At 46.2% G+C, this 22,051-nt stretch overlaps 1 protein-coding gene across 6 annotated transcripts in view; it reads right to left on the bottom strand.

Annotated features, from left to right (window-relative positions):
* Nucleotides 1-486: 486 nt before the first annotated feature.
* ptprfb (protein tyrosine phosphatase receptor type Fb) overlaps nucleotides 487-22,051 on the bottom strand; it is a 216,915-nt gene continuing 195,350 nt past the window's right edge. For all 6 annotated transcript variants that reach the window (XM_083659338.1, XM_083659337.1, XM_083659339.1 and 3 more), the window contains 8 exons: nucleotides 21,284-21,438; nucleotides 17,441-17,726; nucleotides 15,964-16,142; nucleotides 9,956-10,082; nucleotides 8,008-8,133; nucleotides 6,030-6,184; nucleotides 3,897-4,032; nucleotides 487-2,450 (listed from right to left, as the gene is read on the bottom strand). In XM_083659338.1, the coding sequence (XP_083515464.1) occupies nucleotides 2,382-2,450; nucleotides 3,897-4,032; nucleotides 6,030-6,184; nucleotides 8,008-8,133; nucleotides 9,956-10,082; nucleotides 15,964-16,142; nucleotides 17,441-17,726; nucleotides 21,284-21,438 (1,233 nt within the window). In that variant the 3' untranslated portion in view covers nucleotides 487-2,381. The remainder of the gene's footprint in view (nucleotides 2,451-3,896; nucleotides 4,033-6,029; nucleotides 6,185-8,007; nucleotides 8,134-9,955; nucleotides 10,083-15,963; nucleotides 16,143-17,440; nucleotides 17,727-21,283; nucleotides 21,439-22,051) is intronic.

The raw sequence follows: 22,051 nt of genomic DNA, 5'->3' as shown, positions 1-22,051 counted from the left end.
ATAGAGATGAACGGATGGTTATGATGTAACCCAGGTTTCCTGAGGGGATACTTCTCTCCCTCATCAATTCCATTACCTAATCCAGCACAGCTGTTGTGGATTACCACTTTAAGACACTTAATTAGCACCACCTGGGTGTGATTGTTCAGGTGTGGCTGGTTGAACTTTTCACAGTGCACTATGAAAAGTTTGACCTGTCTGGTTGAACTTTTTACAGTGGGCTATTCAGCAAAACCTCTCTCTTTATCACTCTCTATGTCTCTCACCCAATTTCAGCTCTCTTACCCAATTTCAGCTGTAAAGCAACATACATCTGTCAAAAAAGTATACAATGGCTGAAAATATCTTTTATACATTATGGACACATTGGACTCATTAACTATTAGTTAATGATTAGTTTACTAGTAACTACTACATTATTTGTGTACGTTATTGTAAAGTGTTACCAATAAATGAAACATCACAAGCAAGGATTCGTACAAAAACCCAATTATTCAACTTTATTAACATCGATGAGTTTTTTTTTGTTTTTCAGCAATATCTTTTAAATTCCAGTTCTTTATCAACAAATAGAAAACAGACTGTGTATACAACAGATCGAATCCCTACAGCACTAAGCATTCACAAGGTAAAAATGAACGTTTTTATTTTTCGCCAACGTGTTCAAGTCCCCCCCCCCCTCTCTACCGCCACCACCACCACCATATAGGCCTCGGATTCGACGCTGCCTCCTTGTGGCCACCTTGTGGGTGAAGATGTGCTTCAGTGGTGCGATGGCCTGGCGCTGAGGAGTCGTCCGTTTTGGTGGGTGGGGCAGGGCAGTTGGGTCACAGGGGAGGGGGGGGGTTGTGCTGTTTTCCTCATTCGGATGGACGACCAGCTGTCAAAGTTACTATGGTAGTACAGTAGATACAACGGTGCTTCCATTAATACACACTCTAGGACAGCAGGCTCTCTGCACTTTTCTCTAGGGTTGGAACGTTGGCAGAGTGATTCCTTTTGAACAATATACTTTTGAAGCTGTGGATATATCTATGTATAATTGTACATATATATAATCAATCATAATTATATATATATTTATAGTTCTATTTCTGTATAAAATAATAGCAGGTTTCAGTCCAAAGGGCTGAGTCTCTGTCCCTCTGGTAGGAATGGTTGATTCTGTACAGGTGCCAGTGCTGATGGCTGCGCTCCTCGGCCCGTTTGAAGCACCCTGCTCCTCCGGTCCGTTTGGTTCAACCCCAGCAAAGCTGCCCAGGCTGTCGGGCAGCGAGGAGACGGGAGACGGGCTTGAAGAGCAACTATACTCAGAGATTAGGGAGTTTCTTTTTCCAACTACCCGTTGGGTATAAAAGTCTGTTTTTCTCAGGTAAGTTCTCCGGTTTGGAGTATGAAGGCCTCAATGCCATAGGCTTCTGACGAAAAAACTAAACAAAAAAACAACTAAAATCATGTGCTTTCCAGTTCTGTACACCGCTGATTCAATCTGTTAGCTGATTCACTGTTTTTGTCTTCTTTACTAGCTACTGTGTTTACATAGGACAACTTTAGTGGGTGTATGTTCGGAAATAATTTTAGATATATATATTTTTTTCAAAATTGTTTTTGTGTGTGTGTGTGTGTAAGAAACAGCGAGTGAAAAGGCGTATCAAAGTGAACCCCTGCTCCATTGAACTGAATAAGACCAAAATAATGTACATGAGAACAAAACAATGTCATGAGACAAAAGAAATCTGACAGCAGCTCAGAGAACAGTGGTTCTCCTGTATTAGTATCTAGGAACGTGTTAAAAATACATGTCCCTTGTGCTAAAGTACCCTAGAAGATAAAAAATAAAATAAAAAGACATACCAATTGTGAAAATAATGCAGGCCCGTAGCGGGGTGGCTTAAGACAAAAGAAATGTCTGATGTTAAAATGATTATTAAAAACAACAACAAAATTATGCGCTAAATAATAACATTTGTCATAATATCATAATAGTGACAATAAAATTAACAAAAAAAGAAAAGAGAGAGAGAATCTTCTCTTAGTGCTACCAGTAGCCTTTGACAATCGGGGAGGTTTTGGCGTCGACAGGACAGAGAAGTAAGCTGCAGATCCGAGCTGTCGTAGTTCTCGTAGTCATTGTACTTTTCCTTTTTATTAGTTTTAAAGCAAAATCTCCTGTGTGGTAAATCCGTGTGGAACTCTGTGATTGGTCGAACCCGTCGCCGGGTCCACAAGCACGTCCCTTTCTCCTCCCCTCCGGTAGCTGTGTGAGGGGAGGGGCGGGTTGGGGGGGGGGGGGGGGGGTCAAGTGAATGGATGGTGGCTGAGATGGGACACTTGGCAAACTCCTGAGAGGTCTGACCAGGGAGGCTGCTCGGTGGGAGTGGTTACGTTGCATAGTGGTCAAAGCTGCCCAGGTACTCCAGCGCTGCCCTGTAGCACAGCTGATACTGGTCCTGCAGGGGAGAGAGAGGAAGCCTCCGTGAGTGCTGCTTTGTGTATGTTCACAATGCACGGCATGTTGTGCGTCATTTAGCAGAAACTACTTGCATGCATTTTCATATCCTGTTCACAAGTACTGTATCTATGAATAGAGGGCTTTCAGTCAACAGGTGACCACAGAGCTTGGCAACAGTGGCTGGTTGTGTTTCTAAAATTACGACTCTGATGTCTGTAGTTCCCGATGCAGATTTCGATACCTGAACATGTGTATCGGCCGATACCGAGTACCTATCTGACAGCACTGTGTAAAAATAATAATAATAATAATCAATGTAGGCTACTGTATTTATTTTTATTTTTAACAGCTGTATACTACTAACCCTGTATGGATGTAATATTATTGCTTGGTATCATTGTTGTATAGCCTGGCCCATATTAAACCCTTTGATTTCTTGGAAAACAGTTTCTTTAAGCAACATTTTTCAGGGCTAATTAATTATGTGGTATCGGATTGGCGCATAGACGCGCCGATATCTGATCCAGCATTTTAGGCAGTATCGGAGGCATTTCCGATAGTACTGTATACTGGTATCGGTATCGGATACTCAACAGTATGGAATAGACATGGATCATTTCTGTGCTGTTTTAGACTGGCAACTGATCATTTCACCACTGATACATCGGACTGATTTTGTGTTTAATGTAAGCTTTTTAACAAGTCAATGATACTATCTGGCCACCAGCTGCCCTTCACTGTCTTGTTGTAAACACATGTGATTTGCACACTAGCTAATGCATCTAGTAGAATCTAGTTTTAGTGTTAGTGGCCAGTAGCCACATCTTAACATTAACATCAGTTGCTTTGCTAAATTAGTCTGCTAGCTAATTAGTTAGCTAACTAAGCTAAGCTAAGTTAACTGAGTGTTTTGGAGTAGAGAGACGGAGACCAAAGACCAGAGCGTTTACTGCCTCACAGCAACCTAAACAAATGGAAACTAATCTGGCACCATCACGGAGGCCAGATGTGCTTCTGAGGAGATTTGTGATGTAACCGCAAGGCCTCTAGAAAAAGACAAATGTACATGTAGATTTGAGTCAAATAGTGAATTCTTTGTTTTAGTGGAACAGTAGACCAATGGGTTTACCACATAAGGACAGTTCAGATAATGTCAGGTGAAGTTATCAATCACAGAGAAGAAACGTCAAATGACTTTCAAATACTGTGCTGTGCTTGTCTAAACTTTCTGCCACTTTCTGTGTTGTATTGTCCATGTAAATCTGGTCAAATCTGGTACTCCAAGCAGATTAATAAATCAAACGCTTAATAATACTTGCACTTTTTAACCCCATGCAGTTACCATGGAAACAGAACCAACTTACACACAATGGCTGCAGTCTGTTTGAAAGCACAAGTGTGATTTAGAGTCAGAGCGATATGTGAGTGAGCGTTGTGTCCTCACCTCTGTCTGCACCATGGCAGGCCGCTGGGTGCGAAGCGTCTTGACGGTCTGGAAGAGGTCGACCACGCCCTCATATCTCATCCTCTCCAGCACGATGCTCAGGGTGATGAACACTCCGGTCCTGCCCACGCCCGCACTGAGAGAGGAGCACACACACACACACCCACCCACACACACACACACACACGCACACACACACGCACACGCACACGCACACGCACACACAGCAGCAGCAGCAGCATGTTAGATCTATCTGGACACCATTGCTTTGACTCTTCAACTCTTTATCATTGCTTACTTCTAATGTTGCAAATCAAGGAATTTAAAGCAGGACTAAACCCCCCAGATTTCTGGCAGAACGGCATGCTGCTTGGTTTGAAAGCTCTGCAGGCAAGATGGCCGCCTATACTCCCTTCTGTACCCTGGCAGAATAAACATCATAACTTGGCCAATAAGTATAGAAGATAAAAAATAAAACAAATTGTAATGTCTTTATTTGTTGAAGAATGCAGAGGACATGTAACTGTTTAGTTAACTCGCATTCCAGGAATATTGTATTTACTGCGCTGCTCTAAAATAACATAGTTGGCTCAAGACCGTTTCATCCTGAAACCCACTCGCTTTGCGCCACAACACAATCGATTTGGGGGTGGAACACGCCAGGATTGGCCAATGCCAACGCCAGTGCCCAGAACTGTCAAATCAAATCATCGACAGAGACGCTGTGGCCCGCCTCCCAGTATTTTCAGTGTATCACAGATAGAGAACAATAACGATAAATGATCAATATAGCCACGTTATAAACAACAAACTAACGCTGGTGATCCATATGGAAACAGTGTTACTCGAAATGGTTAAGTTATATCAATTTGGTCATTCAGTGGTGTTTTACTGCCATGTAACCTAACTAACTAGCGGCTAATATTAGCCACAGTAGGCAATTACCCATGGATGCATTGCTCTTAAAGGGCTCGCGCCACGTGAACTACATAATAATCACATGGGATTTTTTTTCCCCCACACGAGTGGGGCACGCGCAAATACCACCGTGACGTCACAATGTACCAATCTCCCATTCATTTGAGGGAACAAAAAAAAGCAGGTTTGAACCCATAGAGGGAACTTATGCTGCTGAAAATGATACAAACGGTACAATGGTAACAGTTTGGTCTCAAATGTGGAAATTTTTACCAGAATTCTTCACACACCACCCCCAAAGTCATATTGGTTAAAAGCTGAAAAAAAGTGTTTTGGGGTTTAGTCCTGCTTTAAGCTACTTTTGCTCTGAATAATAAGTCGGCTATATTGCCTTAAATGGGAGGAGAGCCCACATAAACATCAAGCATCAGAGATTCATTATTATTATGGCATGCTTACTTTATCATTGTCCTTCCATGGCACCACAGATACAAAGCAAACAGCCTGGCTGGGTCAATTAGTATTTGCACATAATTCTTAATTTGTAGCATTTGGAGAACCACTGGAATGGGCTTTGCCACACAGGACAACACACGTGCGCACGCGCGCGCCCGCAATGGCTTTGACCCTTCAACTCAAATCAAATCAAGGAATTTAAGCTTAGTCCAATTTTGCATTAATTGCTCTGAATAAACAGTCAGCTATATTGCCTTAAATGTTATCTGATGTAAATGCAGTGAGGGGAGAGCCCACATAAACATCAAGCATCAGAGATTCATTATTAATACTGCATGGTTACTTGATCAGTGTCCTTATATGGCACCAGATACAAAGCAAACAGTCCTGGCTGGGCCAATTAGTATTTATACATAATTCCTCATTTGTAGCATTTGGAGAACCACTTGAATGGGCTTTGCCACACAGGACAACACACACAAAGTGTCAGTTTCACTGTCAGTTTAGGCAATCACAGGAAATAAATCTGACATTTTGTATAATCATCCTCTGTGATTATCTGGACTGGTGCAGTAAACTTCACGCAGGTTAAAATAAACAAAGTAAGAAAAATATTTGCGAATGCAGTTTGATCCAGGTGATGTCACATGATCAAAATACAAACAGGAATATCTTGCTAGCACCTACAATTCTCTGATATGACAACCCGCCCATGTGCTTTCTTCAATGCACACACAGTGCACAGTCCACTCTCCTTACCTGCAGTGTACAGTGATTGGTCCATCCTGTCCAAACTGCTCCTTGGTTTTGTGCACTTGGCCAATGAAATCAATGAAGCCTTCCCCGGTTTTTGGCACTCCTTGCTCGGGCCAGTCAGTGAATTGGAATTGGCGGATTGTTCTGGACTGGCCGTCCTGAGGGCAGCAAACATGGAGTTTAATTATGTTAAAGAGGCACAGACTATTGACAAAAAGACAATCTGACACAGAGGTGACACGCACGCTTTGCATAATGCAACTTTTTCAGTAGCTTTACCGTGTCATGTGGGCTGTGGGTGTGACTGGCCACATGAGTTCTCTTCACCACATTACACTCTGCTGTACTTTGTGCTTTGTGCTTCACACACCTCTGTGCCCTGCACCCTCATGTCCACTACACCAAATATGCTATATAGTATTTCACTGAATGAGACTTGATACAATCTCACAACACAAACCGCACCACAGGATATACAGTAGGCTGCAGACATACTGCTTTCTTTCTCAGGTTTTTCCACGCCCACTTTCTCCCCAAATTGTACTTGGCCAATTCCCCCTGCTGTCATTGCTCCGCCCCCTCTGCTGATCTGGGGAGAGCCGTGGACTAGCACCTGCTTCCTCCGATGCATGTGAAGTCGCCCCAGCCGCTTCTTTTCACCTGACAGCGAGGCGTTTCACCGGCAGGACGTAGCGCGTGGGAGGAGCACGCTATTCCCCCCTGTTCCCACTCCCCGCAAACAGGTGCCCCGACCAACCAGAGGAGGCACTAGTGCAGCGACCAGGACACATACACGGGGGCTCAAACCTACAACCCTCGTGCTGGTGTAACCGAGTTGAATCAGCGCGGATTCCTCGTGAGTCCCGAGTGGTAGCGAGTGGATTGGTTAAACTCACTCCCCAGGTATAAAGGCATGTTAACCGCAACGCCAAGAGAGCTAGCTCCCTTGGCGGAGCTGATTAACATGCCTTTATACCTGGGGAGTGAGTTTAACCAATCCACTCGCTACCACTCGGGACTCACGAGGAATCCGCGCTGATTCAACTCGGTTACACTGGTAGGCAGGGAATCTACCGCTGCACTACCCGGACGCCCTGTTTTCAGTTTGTATGTGCACATATGAAGAGTTCATTTCTATATATACATACAGTATATTTGGTGTGTGTGTGTGTGTGGGGGAGATTAGAGTGGTGCTGCTGCTATGTGCTGTGGGCCTTCTGGTGACAGCCAAGTGTATTTATAGCCCATTGAAACCACTGCATCACAGGGAGTTCCAGTACTCTGGCCTTGGGGATTGGAGGCTCTGCTTTTCATGTATTTCAGAGATCTAGTGCATAACACACACTAATGCACCTACGTACACACACACACGCACGCACACACAAACGCGCACACACACACACTCCACAGAGCACACATGCCCTTGCTAAATCCGAGTAAACATGTTTGACGGCGCATTCACTTTGTGTCAACCTGTCAAGAGAAATAACACAGGGGCGCGTTCAGATCATCTCTACCTTGAAATCACAGTCTGCATAATTTTCAACACTTTTGCGTGACTGTCAGTATTTGCATGGAAACCTAAAATTACAATGGATTTGGGCTGGATAATAATAATATAATAATAACCGCACCACAGGATATACAGTAGGCTGCAGACATACTGCTTTCTTTCTCAGGTTTTTCCACGCCCACTTTCTCCCCAAATTGTACTTGGCCAATTCCCCCTGCTGTCATTGCTCCGCCCCCTCTGCTGATCTGGGGAGAGCCGTGGACTAGCACCTGCTTCCTCCGATGCATGTGAAGTCGCCCCAGCCGCTTCTTTTCACCTGACAGCGAGGCGTTTCACCGGCAGGACGTAGCGCGTGGGAGGAGCACGCTAATGGATGGCTGCACTTGTATAAAATGCATTTGGTATCAAATGCCAATCACCCAATACTCATCCTACCGAAACACACACACAACGTCAAATCCAGCGTACCCGGGCGTCTGTGACTTTGAACTCTCGGAGGATGTACTGGGGCATGTTGTACTCGGCCATGGGATCCACCACAAAGTACTGGTACCGGGCCGAGCGCTCGGCGGGCCAGTACTGATGGCACTTCTCCTGCAAAAGGAGAGACAAGCAGAAACATTAGTACTGATGGCACTTCTCCTGCAAAAGGAGAGACAAGCAGAAACATTAGTACTGATGGCACTTCTCCTGCAAAAGGAGAGACAAGCAGAAACATTAGACACCTATATTAGATGAGTCAGGCCAAAATGACATATCCACCGTTCAGAAGAAGAAAACTGACTCTTACAAAAATGATTACTGGCATAAAAGTGCAGCATATGTAACCTATCAGCCATCTATCCTCAGGAGATTTTTGTTTACCCGATAGTTATGTTTTTGATTATGAAATCATCTGTGGCTTTGAAATATTGACATTCATTGTAGTTAGCAAAATATTGCCATAATTTGTTTATGTTCTTTGCTAAAGCGATACAATGTGTGGGGGTTTCCTTTGCTGTAATTATGGGTGAGGAGGTGATGTAGCAAGCTACAAAATGCAGTCGAGTTGACTGTCAGTGCCAACACAGTATCGACCATCGCACAAAGCAAAGTACTATAACACAGTATCCACCATCGCACAAAGCAAAGTACTATGGTATTAACACAGTATCCACCATTATGGCTTTTATCAAACGGTTACCAAGGCGAGTGTACAGTTTGAAAGGTTTCCATTAAAGTTGTGTATACTCTATAGAAAAGAACAGAAACAGGAGGAAGCGAGATAAATCATTATTCACCTCCCTGGTGGTTACCACAAGATTTAACATAGAAACTAATTCAATTTTTCATCAAGCATGGCTTAGTCTTGCTGTATGGGAATGATCAGCATGTTTGGGAATGTAACCAGCGACCACCTTGGCAGTTTCAGCCAAGATGCATTCCAACATGCTGACAGTGTAGCTTGGTTTCAAGTTATCAGCATGGCTGGAATCTGATACAATCGCTTGGCTGAAACTACCTCCTGTATAAAGCCTGTGTGGCTTTTCATCCTCTCAATTCAGCAACAAGAATCTATGTGCTGCTTGACTAGCAAACAATCCCTACAGGTACAGTCTCAACACCAGACCCATGAGAGTCCTTACGCTGGGACACCGCTCGCTCCAAACTGCTGATGGAATCCTGGCCAGTGATTGGCTCCCCCGGAATCCTGGGGTCACCAATCAGTAACGACTTTAGCGATCAGGTGTGTCCACCCAACCTGATCGTGCGTTTATGTGCTTCTCGGATGGTTCGATTTTCCGAGTTGGCCAGTCGTTCTCCCGACGTGCGGGTGTTCATGTGCTTGTAGTGTCGGAATGATCGAAATATGGAAACAATAGCAACCAGCGCCAAAACATGGACGCTACGAAGAAGATGTGTGGTCTGTTAATGCTCAGAGCGTTTAAAGAGAGCGTTGATACCGGTTTCCAGTATATGCGTGACAATGAAGAGCAAAGGAAATGGATCAGGTGAGGCATGAAATACGATTCATTTCAAAACATCCACGGCAACCTGTGTACCAACATTTTCGCAGAGTTGCCGACTTCTTGTTCCGACTTGAGCGGCCATTCACGTACATTTTCCCTGAATCTCATTTTTGCGATGACTCCGACACCACATGAACGCACTATGACTCTGTTGACTTTTGAAAGTGGACCACTCTCATTGGTGCTACGACCTGTCAGTCATTCAATTGTTTCACCCTCAAAAGAGCAGCATGGGCTGCGAAGTGGCACAGAGTCATTTATGTAGTAGTGCAGCAATTAAATGTAATATTTGAGTCTGGGGAGAGACTACTACAGGTGTTGCTTGCATTTACCGGTGTGTGTTGTATAGGTGTGCATGTACTGTATGTGTGTGTGTGTGTGTGTGTGTGTGTGTGTGCCTGTCTTACCCGCCCCATCTCTCGTAGTTTGGTGAGCATGACGACGATGGTGGAGTTGTGCTCCCACAGCATTCTCCAGAAGTCCTCGGTGGTCTCGGCCAGGGGGCCCTGGGTGGCCAGGTAGGCCTTCTGCTGCCTACAAACACCAGAGAGATGACACAGCAAATGAATACAACACAACAATATCTATTCATATGGTACTGTATTACAAAGCACATGTCAAGTCACGTCAGAAGCAGGCCTCAGAGGACATTACAGAGAATGTGTCTAGCTAAATCTAGCTAAGCACAATCAATAAACAGAATTGAACGAGCTATATAAAGCATAATGAAAAACAACCATAGAAGAGAGGGGGCAGACAGCAGAGGGAGAGAGAGGAAAGACAGAGAGGAGAGAGCGAGCCAGCAGTAACCAGAGAACTCATTTGAAAGATCTTTAAAGCCGAGGCTGTTATTCTTCCCATTGGAGGTACAATAATGGCAAGTATTAGCGAAGTGCTAAATCCTTGACAGAATACAAGGCATACAACACAAGTGAGTCCACAGTAACACTGACAGCTACAGTGGTCGGATAGAAATGGAAACACAAAGAAATTCATACGACGAGTAAATCCACAGGCGTTGGGAAAAGCTTTCAGCGTGCTGCTCTGCGGATTCCACTATTGTTCCGTGAAATGAACATATGCCATTTGATGGAGACTTTCATACAGAAGTGCCTCACAGTGCCTCATGCCTCACAGTGCCTCAGAGTGCCTCACAGTGCATCACGCCTCACAGTGCATCACGCCTCACAGTGCCTCATAGTGCCTCACAGTGCCTCAGAGTGCCTCACAGTGCCTCACGCCTCACGCCTCACAGTGCCTCATAGTGCCTCACAGTGCCTCAGAGTGCCTCACGCCTCACAGTGCCTCACAGTGCCGTACGCTCAGGCATTTGTAGGAAAGAGGGCCTCAATCAAAGCCCATGCTGTTTCAAATGCATTATGTGCAAAATGTTGAAGATAGATATAGAATATATAGATGTGTGTGGGGTCCTGTTGTCCTTGAACCGTGTGCCGTCTCTGTAACAATGGCACCGAGACAAATCCCATACATTGCACAATGTACTTGGCAATTTGTACATGCAACTACCCATAGCAGTATAAGTGGCATCGTCTAGCATTGAGGATAATACACAGGTCCTATGCTTCCCCCTACTCCTCCTTATCTGTCACAGAGCACAGAGGGAGAGCTTCTGCTTGATACGGCTCACACAGCTAGTAGGGATGAGCTCATACGCTGCTGAGGCCAATGCGGCGCTTGTGTCCTACGTGACTTTGGCCCAGATGAGCAGTTATTCTGTCCGACAGGAGGGGGCAGCAGTGCACCGATCAAGACGGGGGGGTGGGACGCGCGTGATGAGCTGAGTAATCCAACATACAACACACACGCATGGGCAACACTCAAGCACGTCCACACTCACATGTCTGTAACACGCATGTAGGCTTGCACATGCAGTAGCTTTGCATGTTTAAACATACCAAGACACGCACGCACGCACACACACACACACACACACACACACACACACACACACACACACACACACACACACACACAGCCACGGGTGAACAACTAATGAAGGTGCTGCAGGCAAGGCACTAATGTGGAACCGGGAGATTAGAATGTGCTCAGGGCCTCCCTCGCACAAATAAAGAAGCGACAGATCAGAGGAGAGGAGAGGAGGAGAGGAGGAGATCAGGAGAGGAGAGGAGGAGAGGGGAGGAGAGGGGAGGAGAGGAGGAGATGAGAGGGGAGGAGAGGAGAGGGGAGGAGAGGAGAGGAGGAGGAGATCAGGAGAGGAGAGGAGGAGAGGGGAGGAGAGGAGAGGGGAGGAGAGGAGGAGAGGATAGGAGAGGGGAGGAGAGAGGAGGAGAGGAGAGGAGGAGAGGAGAGGAGGAGAGGGGAGGAGAGGAGAGGAGGAGAGGGGAGGAGAGGAGGAGAGGAGAGGAGAGGAGAGGAGAGGAGAGGAGAGGAGGAGAGGCGATGGCGTGAGAGGAGGAGGGCTAGGCGAGGGAGAGAGGAGTCAAATTAAAGCGAGAGAAGTGCAGAGGAATGGGGGGGAGAGGTACAAAGTGGAAGGGAGATGGAAAGGAGAGTGTGTGAGGAGATGAAAAGAGTGATTTTGGCTGTGAAGAGTGGAGGGAAGGAGAGGAAATGAGAGAAAAAGATGTGAGAAAAAGGTACCAATGAGAGAAGGAGGAGAGTACAGAAGAGGACAGGATTGGAAAGGTACAGTATGTGTGTGCGGTCATGAGCCTCTGTCTTCATGTCTTCCCACAGCACCGCTTCATAACACTGCTCACATTCAACAAGAGAGCAGATTAGAGTGCAATTAGCCCCTGAAAGTCTTCAGTCAATATAGGGAATATGAATGCCACATGTTATATTGATAGGCTGGACCCCTCTAACCTGCCCCAAAATGCCCCCTAGCCAAAACAAAAACAAGTGTAACCATATCACACAATATAATTGACTGCTCTGCACACACAGTGTCCTGGAACAGCAGCGAGTACTCTCTGCCTCATCCCACATGACTGCAGTGCTCCAGGACATAGTGTTTCATTTCAACCTCATTACAATGCTAAAACTCTGGCCTGCGTCGGAGCATATCCAGGGCTAAAACTCTGGCCTGCGTCCAGGGCTCACGCCACTGATAGTGTAGCTAAAACTCTGGCCTGCATCCAGGGCTTGTGCCCCTGATAGTGTAGCTAAAACTCTGGCCTGCATCCAGGGCTTGTGCCCCTGATAGCGTAGCTAAAACTCTGGCCTGCATCCAGGGCTTGTGCCCCTGATAGCGTAGCTAAAACTCTGGCCTGCATCCAGGGCTTGTGCCCCTGATAGCGTAGCTAAAACTCTGGCCTGCGTCGGAGCATATCCAGGGCTTGTGCCCCTGATAGCGTAGCTAAAACTCTGGCCTGCATCCAGGGCTTGTGCCCCTGATAGCGTAGCTAAAACTCTGGCCTGCGTCGGAGCATATCCAGGGCTTGTGCCCCTGATAGCGTAGCTAAAACTCTGGCCTGCGTCAGAGCATATCCAGGGCTTGTGCCCCTGATAGTGTAGCTAAAACTCTGGCCTGCATCCAGGGCTTGTGCCCCTGATAGCGTAGCTAAAACTCTGGCCTGCGTCGGAGCATATCCAGGGCTTGTGCCCCTGATAGTGTAGCTAAAACTCTGGCCTGCATCCAGGGCTTGTGCCCCTGATAGTGTAGCTAAAACTCTGGCCTGCATCCAGGGCTCGCACCCCTGATAGCGTAGCTAAAACTCTGGCCTGCGTCAGAGCATATCCAGGGCTTGTGCCCCTGATAGTGTAGCTAAAACTCTGGCCTGCATTGCAGCAGATCCAGGGCTCGCACCCCTGATAGCGTAGCTAAAACTCCAGCCTGCGTCAGAGCAGATCCAGGGCTCGCACCCCTGATAGTATAGCTAAAACTCCGGCCTGCGTCGGAGCAGATCCAGGGCTCACGTCCCTGATAGTATAGCTAAAACTCCGGCCTGCGTTGCAGCAGATCCAGGGCTCGTGCCCCTGATAGTGTAGCTGGAATCAATGGCTCGCCTCTCATTAGCTTATCATATTATTGGCTTTTCTTGAAGGTGCGGGGGTGAAGGGCACTGGAGGCACTGGAGGCACTCTGTTCACTTTTTATTTATGCCCGGGCTTTAAAAGCAGCTTAATTACATGGACGGCGCTGCCGGTGAAACAACACGTCCCCGTCCGGATCTGTCTGCCTCGGCCACGACGCTGGGATGTAAAATGAAGATGGAGAGTGAGAGAAGAGGGTGTGGAGAGAGATAGATGGCAGCAGGGGGAGAGAGAGACAGAAGAGGCTACAAGGAGACAGAGGGAAAGAGGCAGGAATGAATGGGGGATGTAAGGAGAGGAAGAGAGAGAGGGAGATGGGGAGGGAGGTGTTTGGAAAACCCACTTCATTACGATACTCTCTTGCTGCAATTATGCTATTTACACAGCGACAATGAAGGGTGGGCCTCTGCGGAGCACCTTTCATTAAGCAGAGGAGTGGAGAAAGAGGTAGGAGTGGAGGTGTTGTCTCTAGTCTGTCACAGCTGGGTGTGGAGCAGAACCCCGTACGGACCAGATCCAATTCAATCCAATTGAATCGTGAAAAGTCAAATGGAATCGTGACACCCCTATATTTCACATCCCTTCCCTTTACAGCTCATCCATAGAAGTCCACTCTATCTCTCTCATACTGTATATATATATCTCCACTACTATAATTCAAGGGCGGTGCACAATTGCTCAACTGTGCATGCAGTTGTCTGCAAGCCCGGGAAGCGGGTGAGACCTCGAGGGCAAACCAACGAGGCACGGTAGAAATGAGCAATGAGGAGGACGAGGAGGAGGCACGGTAGAAATGAGTAATGAGGACGAGGAGGAGGCACGGTAGAAATTAGCAATAAGGAGGACGAGGAGGAGGCACGGTAGAAATTAGCAATAAGGAGGACGAGGAGGAGGCACGGTAGAAATTAGCAATAAGGAGGACGAGGAGGAGGCACAGTAGAAATGAGCAATAAGGAGGACGAGGAGGCACAGTAGAAATTAGCAATGAGGAGGAGGAGGCATGGTAGAAATTAGCAATAAGGAGGATGAGGAGGAGGCACGGTAGAAATTAGCAATGAGGAGGACGAGGAGGAGGCACAGTAGAAATTAGCAATAAGGAGGACGAGGAGGAGGCACGGTAGAAATGAGCAATAAGGAGGATGAGGAGGAGGCACGGTAGAAATGAGTAATGAGTACGAGGAGGAGGCACGGTAGAAATGAGCAATAAGGAGGACGAGGAGGAGGCACGGTAGAAATGAGCAATAAGGAGGACGAGGAGGAGGCACGGTAGAAATTAGCAATAAGGAGGACGAGGAGGAGGCACAGTAGAAATTAGCAATAAGGAGGACGAGGAGGCACAGTAGAAATTAGCAATGAGGAGGAGGAGGCATGGTAGAAATTAGCAATAAGGAGGATGAGGAGGAGGCACGGTAGAAATTAGCAATGAGGAGGACGAGGAGGAGGCACAGTATAAATTAGCAATAAGGAGGACGAGGAGGAGGCACGGTAGAAATGAGCAATAAGGAGGATGAGGAGGCACAGTAGAAATGAGCAATAAGGAGGATGAGGAGGAGGCACGGTAGAAATGAGTAATGAGTACGAGGAGGAGGCACGGTAGAAATGAGCAATAAGGAGGACGAGGAGGAGGCACGGTAGAAATTAGCAATAAGGAGGACGAGGAGGAGGCACGGTAGAAATGAGCAATAAGGAGGATGAGGAGGAGGCACGGTAGAAATTAGCAATGAGGAGGATGAGGAGGAGGCACAGTAGAAATTAGCAATAAGGAGGACGAGGAGGAGGCACGGTAGAAATGAGCAATAAGGAGGATGAGGAGGCACAGTAGAAATGAGCAATAAGGAGGATGAGGAGGAGGCACGGTAGAAATGAGTAATGAGTACGAGGAGGAGGCACGGTAGAAATGAGCAATAAGGAGGACGAGGAGGAGGCACGGTAGAAATTAGCAATAAGGGGGACGAGGAGGAGGCACGGTATGAGCACTGCTAGGCTCATTCCTACCATCAGAGGGCGTGGTGAGGGATGCTAGAAAGGAGCGCTCTGTTTCTAGTATATATAAAACAGCAAGAGAGAGAGCCGCCTTATCATCATCCTCCCTCTAGGAAGCAGTTTGGCCTCACAGAGCACATGAGGACAGGCAGTAGCTTCCGTATGAAAGCTTTGTGCCAGTGAACCGTACTGACAGGAGGTAATTCTTTCAGAGCAACTGGATACTGCCCACAATAACCTCTTATCTTCAATATCTCCCCATACAGTTTTATCTATACCTATTGTATAGCAAATATCTATTTTTCATACCTATAATAATCTTTGATGACAGAAAGCAATTTCAGACCTGTCACCCACACACCCACAGATATACTCCCATATTGCCCCCCCCCCCCCCCCCTCCCACGGTGCTGACCTGTAGCCGTCGATGCAGCTGGCGTTGATGTAGTCGGAGCCCTCCACACCGCGGATGGGCTGCAGGCAGACGCGCGTGGACTCAAATGGCATGATGTTGACCAGACGGTTCTTGAACTTGTTGCAGGGCAGGTTGGCGCTGATGAAGCGTGACGTGTGGGCTTTGGAGTTGGCCAGTCTCTGTTAACCGGAAGGTGAGGGAGAAACCAGACAGGACGAGACGGAGAGAAAAAAAGAAGAGAGAAATGAGTGACCTGGGATATGGAGTAAACAAACAAGGAAGTCTAGGATGCTTCTCTGTCAAGTCACTCTTTTTTTTTCTTTCCCCCACACACTCAGTGTATCCTGTCACGATAAATAAGAAATCCTACAGAAGACAAGACGTCAAGTCGGACCAGAGGAGGGCGGCATCCATTTTTGATGAGATATCTGCTGGCAGGTATAATAACATAAGACAGCTACAGTAAGTGCAGTGGGCGGGGCTCTCATCGAGCCCCAGTGCTTGGGTGGTGAACTGCAGGCGTGACGAGCTCTGGCGCTGGCAGTGGACAATGCACAGATGGACAGCACAGGAGTGTGTACAGAGAGCCATGGTACTCCACCAGAGTGTGTGTGTGTGTGTGTGTGTGTGTGTGTGTGTGTGTGTGCGCGCGTGTGACGGCCAGACTGTGCGGGCATGGACGCCGTGGCCCCCACATTCATTCTCTCACTCTCGCTCATTGTCTCTCGCTCATTGTCTGTGGTTGGCAGGAGTGTTGACGCTATTATCACTTCAAACAGAATGGATCATGGTCATAAGAAGGCTAATGGCAGGGCTGCGCAGGGAGAGGGAAGGGTGTCATAACATCACAGTCCATGGCTATTGGCAGAAGGTGCGCGCGTGCGTGCGTTTGCCAGTCACCTTCAACACCAGCTGTGTGTATGTGTGTGCATGTGTCAGTCGTTATGTTACTTCCTGTGTGTGTGTGTGTGTGTGTGTGTGTGTGTGTGTGTGTATATCTCTTCTGGTCTGGTTGTAGTGAACCATGTGTGCCCATACTACTGGCTGCTGATATCAGCACCAATGTCACCTGGATAAGTTCCTGAACATGTATTTATTTGGCGAGTTAAAGGGCCACTTTGCCGATTTTCAACCAGCTTTTTGTATCATTACAAAATCAGTCGTATATACAAATGATCAGTGTTTCACTTCCCTCCATCTTGCCTGTTCATTTGTGAATGAAGCTAGAGAGCAATAATGATAGTGACAGTGACAGTAATAGTGATAGTGACACCATGGCACAACTGCTCCAAATGGCATCATGATGACATCATTTGAACCAGGAAGTTCTGCAAATGAACGGGGAGCTCTTGGTCCAGGCAAGATGAAGGTAAGTTAATCATTGTTCATTTGCATATAGACTACAGATTTTGTAATATACAAAGCTGGTTGAAAATCGGCAAAGCGAATGTGACTCTGAGGTGCGTACATTACACACCTTGAACTCCAGCTCCATGGCGGTGACTGTCTCGCCGGGTGGGGGCTGGGTGAGCTTCTGGATGTGGGCGTACAGGTTGCGGGCGGGGACCTCGGTGTTGCCGCAGGTGGCGGCCTCCAGCAGGGCTTCGTGGATGAAGATGTACTGGTCCTCCGTCTGGACCATGTAGTTCCTCTGGGCACGCATGCAGGTCACGTGGCCGTAGATGTCCACAGACTTCTCGTGCTTCATGCGCTCCAGCATGGCCTCAATGACGATCAAGCAGCCCGTCCTGCCCACGCCCGCACTGAGGGAGAGCAGAGAGCAGAGAGGAGGGTTAGGGTTATTAGAAGATAAGTGAGGATAGAAGTACAAGGTTATACAAGGTTATTTATTGTCCACTAGCTAAACAAAATACACATTTCTTCCATCCATACTGGTTTAAAAGTTTATCAACCAAACACCCACCTCCTCCCCAGAAATATTAATTCACAGCTCATTACATTATATTGCACAGTATGCAACCAGCTCGGAATTCCACATCCTAAGCGCCAATACACAATTTCCGAGTAGGACAGTTAGATTGGACTAGGGAGGAATGTGTGTGATTAATCTTCAAGTAGATTAGATGGGGTTTATCTGTAACTGGACTGTATTAAATGCAGATGAGAAATCAATGAAAAGCACCCGCACATACGCTTTGGCCCAGCTAATAGTCATTCACATACGCTTTGGCCCAGCTAATAGTCATTCACATACGCTTTGGCCCAGCTAATAGTCATTCACATACGCTTTGGCCCAGCTAATAGTCATTCACATACGCTTTGGCCCAGCTAATAGTCATTCACATACGCTTTGGCCCAGCTAATAGTCATTCACATACGCTTTGGCCCAGCTAATAGTCATTCACATACGCTTTGGCCCAGCTAATAGTCATTCACATACGCTTTGGCCCAGCTAATAGTCATTCACATACGCTTTGGCCCAGCTAATAGTCATTCACATACGCTTTGGCCCAGCTAATAGTCATTCACATACGCTTTGGCCCAGCTAATAGTCATTCACAATTCTCTCCAGTAGCATCATCAGGACTGATGTAAGAGCAACTGGGTGAAAATCACCTATTTAGAACCTTTTTTTTGTATTGGGGTAATATGGGAAAATTTCCCTGATTGGGGAACAGTGTGTGTGTGTGTGTGTGTGTGTGTGTGTGTGTGTGTGTGTGTGTGTGTGTGTGTGTGTGTGTGTGTGTCAAATGATTATTGGTAAATAGATCGAATGATTATTGGTAAATAGCCTGCTGAAAAGGCTCTTTGCTGTCATATTTCAGAAGAAGAGGGTGAAAGGGTTGGGAGTTGGGACAGAAGATTACATGATTTAGCACGAGCTACCTGACTTACTATGATCTCTACCTGCTCTGCTCTCTCCAAGGTGATGGACTCTTTATGCGCACTTTATTACATTTAGCTGTGAAAAAGGTATTGACTTTGACTGTGAGCCATAATACTGTATATTTGGTTGCCTTAAAAGCATCCTGCAGGTGTTGTTGTTGCAACTGCTTCGACCTGCTTAATTTCCCCTTCCGCTCCTTTCCTGTCCTGTGCATTTATCCAGAATCAATTATCTTGAATAGCCATTTCCTCAAGTTCATGCTTTCCTTGATATGGTCATTAATATAATCTGTGCTCACCATAATGCACATTGTCCAGGGCACACTGTGCATTGAAGACATGCATTTAGCACTTTTTTGCTGACCTTTTGTTCATGTTTTGTGCTCTTAAGCTCAGAGAGTTCTATACAGGAATGTGGTCTGAATTTGATATGGGTGGTGGACAGCTAGGTCTCTTTCAAGTTCACATAACAATTGTCCAATATAATCCTCCTGTGTTTGACAGTTCATGTATTGCTGAAACTCGGGCATGGTACTTTCCAGGTTGCACAGGTTGAAATCCCCTCGCGAGGCAGCGGGGGCATCAGGGAGTACGTGCACACACTCTGCATTGAGACACTGGGGGTACTGTACACAACATACACCATTCATTATGCAGCCAGATTCCTGAGGGAGATACAAGGTCTCAACCCCAAACACAGGACTGCAGCCTCTTTGTTGCATGCGGTGTCCCGGATGCTGTATTGGTGACACGGCTGATCTTTGATGTCAAAATAAAGTCTGCCTCCCTTATTCTTTCCCCAGGTCCCTTTCCTCTCCGCCCCCACAAGAGAGAAGGCATCTGCACTAGATCATACAATAAGTAGGCCTATCACTCAAGACACGTGATGGCGACAAAGTCAGCAAGGCCAAAGATATACAATAGACTACTTGCACAACTCCACTACTTCCTGAAATGAGTAGGGCATCTTGGTTTCCTGTCCTACACTATTGGATGAACTGATTAATGTCAGGTGTGCCTGACTGCTGCAGTCACAACAACAGTGATCAGGCACACCTGACATTAATAAGTTCATCCAATAGTGTAGGACAGGAAACCAAGATGCCCTACTCATTTCAGGAAGTAGTGGAGTTGTGCAAGTAGTCTATAGACCAAATCAGCGGGATGTTTACATTTACTTCCGGGTACCCCTGAGGTCCACACATTATAATGGCGGTGGACGGCACAAACTGACGTGTTGAAGACAAAAACAGACAAAGAAGACAAAAATGGTTCGTCCGTGTTGTGTTGTTATTTAATATCATTCATAACAACACTTTCACTAACGTTAGTGGAGACCAGACTAGCTAATTTACCTGTTGGACCAGACTAGAGTAGACTTGAAGCTAAATTAAATTGACGTGGCGTCAGTAGCTCTGTCTGTACCAGGCTCTTTCTCGCCGAGAAGAGCCTGGTGACACGAGGTTAGTAGCTCTGTCTGTAACGTTAACAAGTCTGCAAACAAACAGCGAGTTTGACAGACAAACAAACGTTATTAGCTAGCTAACACTACATCAAACAAACACAGAAGAAAGGCTAGATACGTCGGACAAGCATGTTTACCAACCGTTTAACCATTTAAATTGAAAGTAGTCGGCCGAAAACAGCGAGAGGGTTTGACAGCATTTATTTGACAACACGCACATTTAAACCTGCCGCCTTCCCCAAGTGGTACCCGGAAGTAAATTTGTTTACATAGTGACGTCACGGTGATTTGGTCTATAGAGACACTGCATGAAATAGGCCACGCCCATCACGGGGGAAAAGCTCCGTTCATTTCCACACACCAGCGTCATTTTCCTTGAATTAAACATAGCTAAAAGCTGTTGTGTGGTGGTCTGCGCAGACAACAAATGTAAAAAATCGCCAGTTAAAGTTTTCTTGTACTCCCGAGGAAAACAAGGAAGCCATTGAGAATGGGCGAGAAGAAAAATGTGGATGTTGCTGTCAATGAAGTAAGTTGGAGAGTTCACCGACCATGCACGCGACATAGGAGCCAGGATTGGACGGGAGTTTGTGTTTTCCCCTGTTTTGGGCGTGGTTTCTGAATGATGACGCGCTCCGCAGTCTCTCTATTAGCAGTTCATAAAATAATACCAGTACTGATACTAATCCTGATGCTGATAATGCCACTCATACTAAAATATTTATATGAATACATTTACTAATACTAATACATTGTGTTCAAAGCTTTTCAGGGTTCTCATAGGCGTTTTTAAGTAAACATAAAAATAAGAACACAAAACAGAACAATACATAAAATTAGCGATTATAGAGCAGTGTCTATAAAACAGACAAACAAGCAGCTCGTTTCCTGATCATTTATTTAGCTAACATTTGTAGGAAACCTGTTTAAACCCTTTATCCAAACCGTGAACCAAACAAAAACAATTACTCACAGATAGTTATTTCTAGACTGTGTGCCCCTACCCACCTGCAGTGGACCACCATGGGCCCAGCGTCTGGAGGGTTGCAGGCCTTGACCCGTCTGAGGAAGGCCAGGATGGGGGTGGGGTACTCTGGCACCCCGTGGTCCGGCCAGGCCATGAACTGGAACTGCCGCACTTCTCTCTTCTCACTGGAGCCATTCTGTGGGGGAGTGGGAGAAGTCAATACAGAGAAAAGCTGTAAACATGAGCTCAAAAGGAGACACTGACATTGTGAACAGTAGTTGGCTGTTTTCCTCTTAACAAGAAACTTGTCACGCTGGGGTAAAATGGTTCCACAGGTGAAGGACATCCTTCCAAACAATATACTGTATATCAATTTTGGAAAAGAAAATGCAGCTGAAATTGCTCAGTCAATATCTGAAGAGCATGGGTGATTCAATTTTAAACAAATATTTTTTTTATAGGAACATATAATTTGCTTTACTTTCATGCCAACGAGCATTTTGTAACATATCTCATTTGAATTGAACTGTATTTGCCCAACACTTTCTATAGAATACCTTCTTGATTAAAACAAATCAACTGCTGCAGCTGGAAGCTCGCCTTCAGCGAGGAATCCTAATAATACTTTAATAATAATAAAATTACAAGCAATGCATACAATTTTAGGGAATTCGGAACAATATTTCCCTCCACAGTGAATATTTTGGAAAAGGATGAATAAAGGAAGAAAAAACATCAACAACGTCAAAGCTCCACTAAAATACATGAAGCATGAAGTGACCTGAAGAATTACGATCCTTAAAATCAGC

The sequence above is a fragment of the Poromitra crassiceps genome (genome assembly GCF_964638095.1).
Source record: "Poromitra crassiceps genome assembly, chromosome: 23".
Taxonomy (NCBI): Eukaryota; Metazoa; Chordata; class Actinopteri; order Beryciformes; family Melamphaidae; genus Poromitra; species Poromitra crassiceps.
Note: the sequence above shows the minus strand (reverse complement) of the source record. Positions and strands in the feature narration are given on the sequence as shown.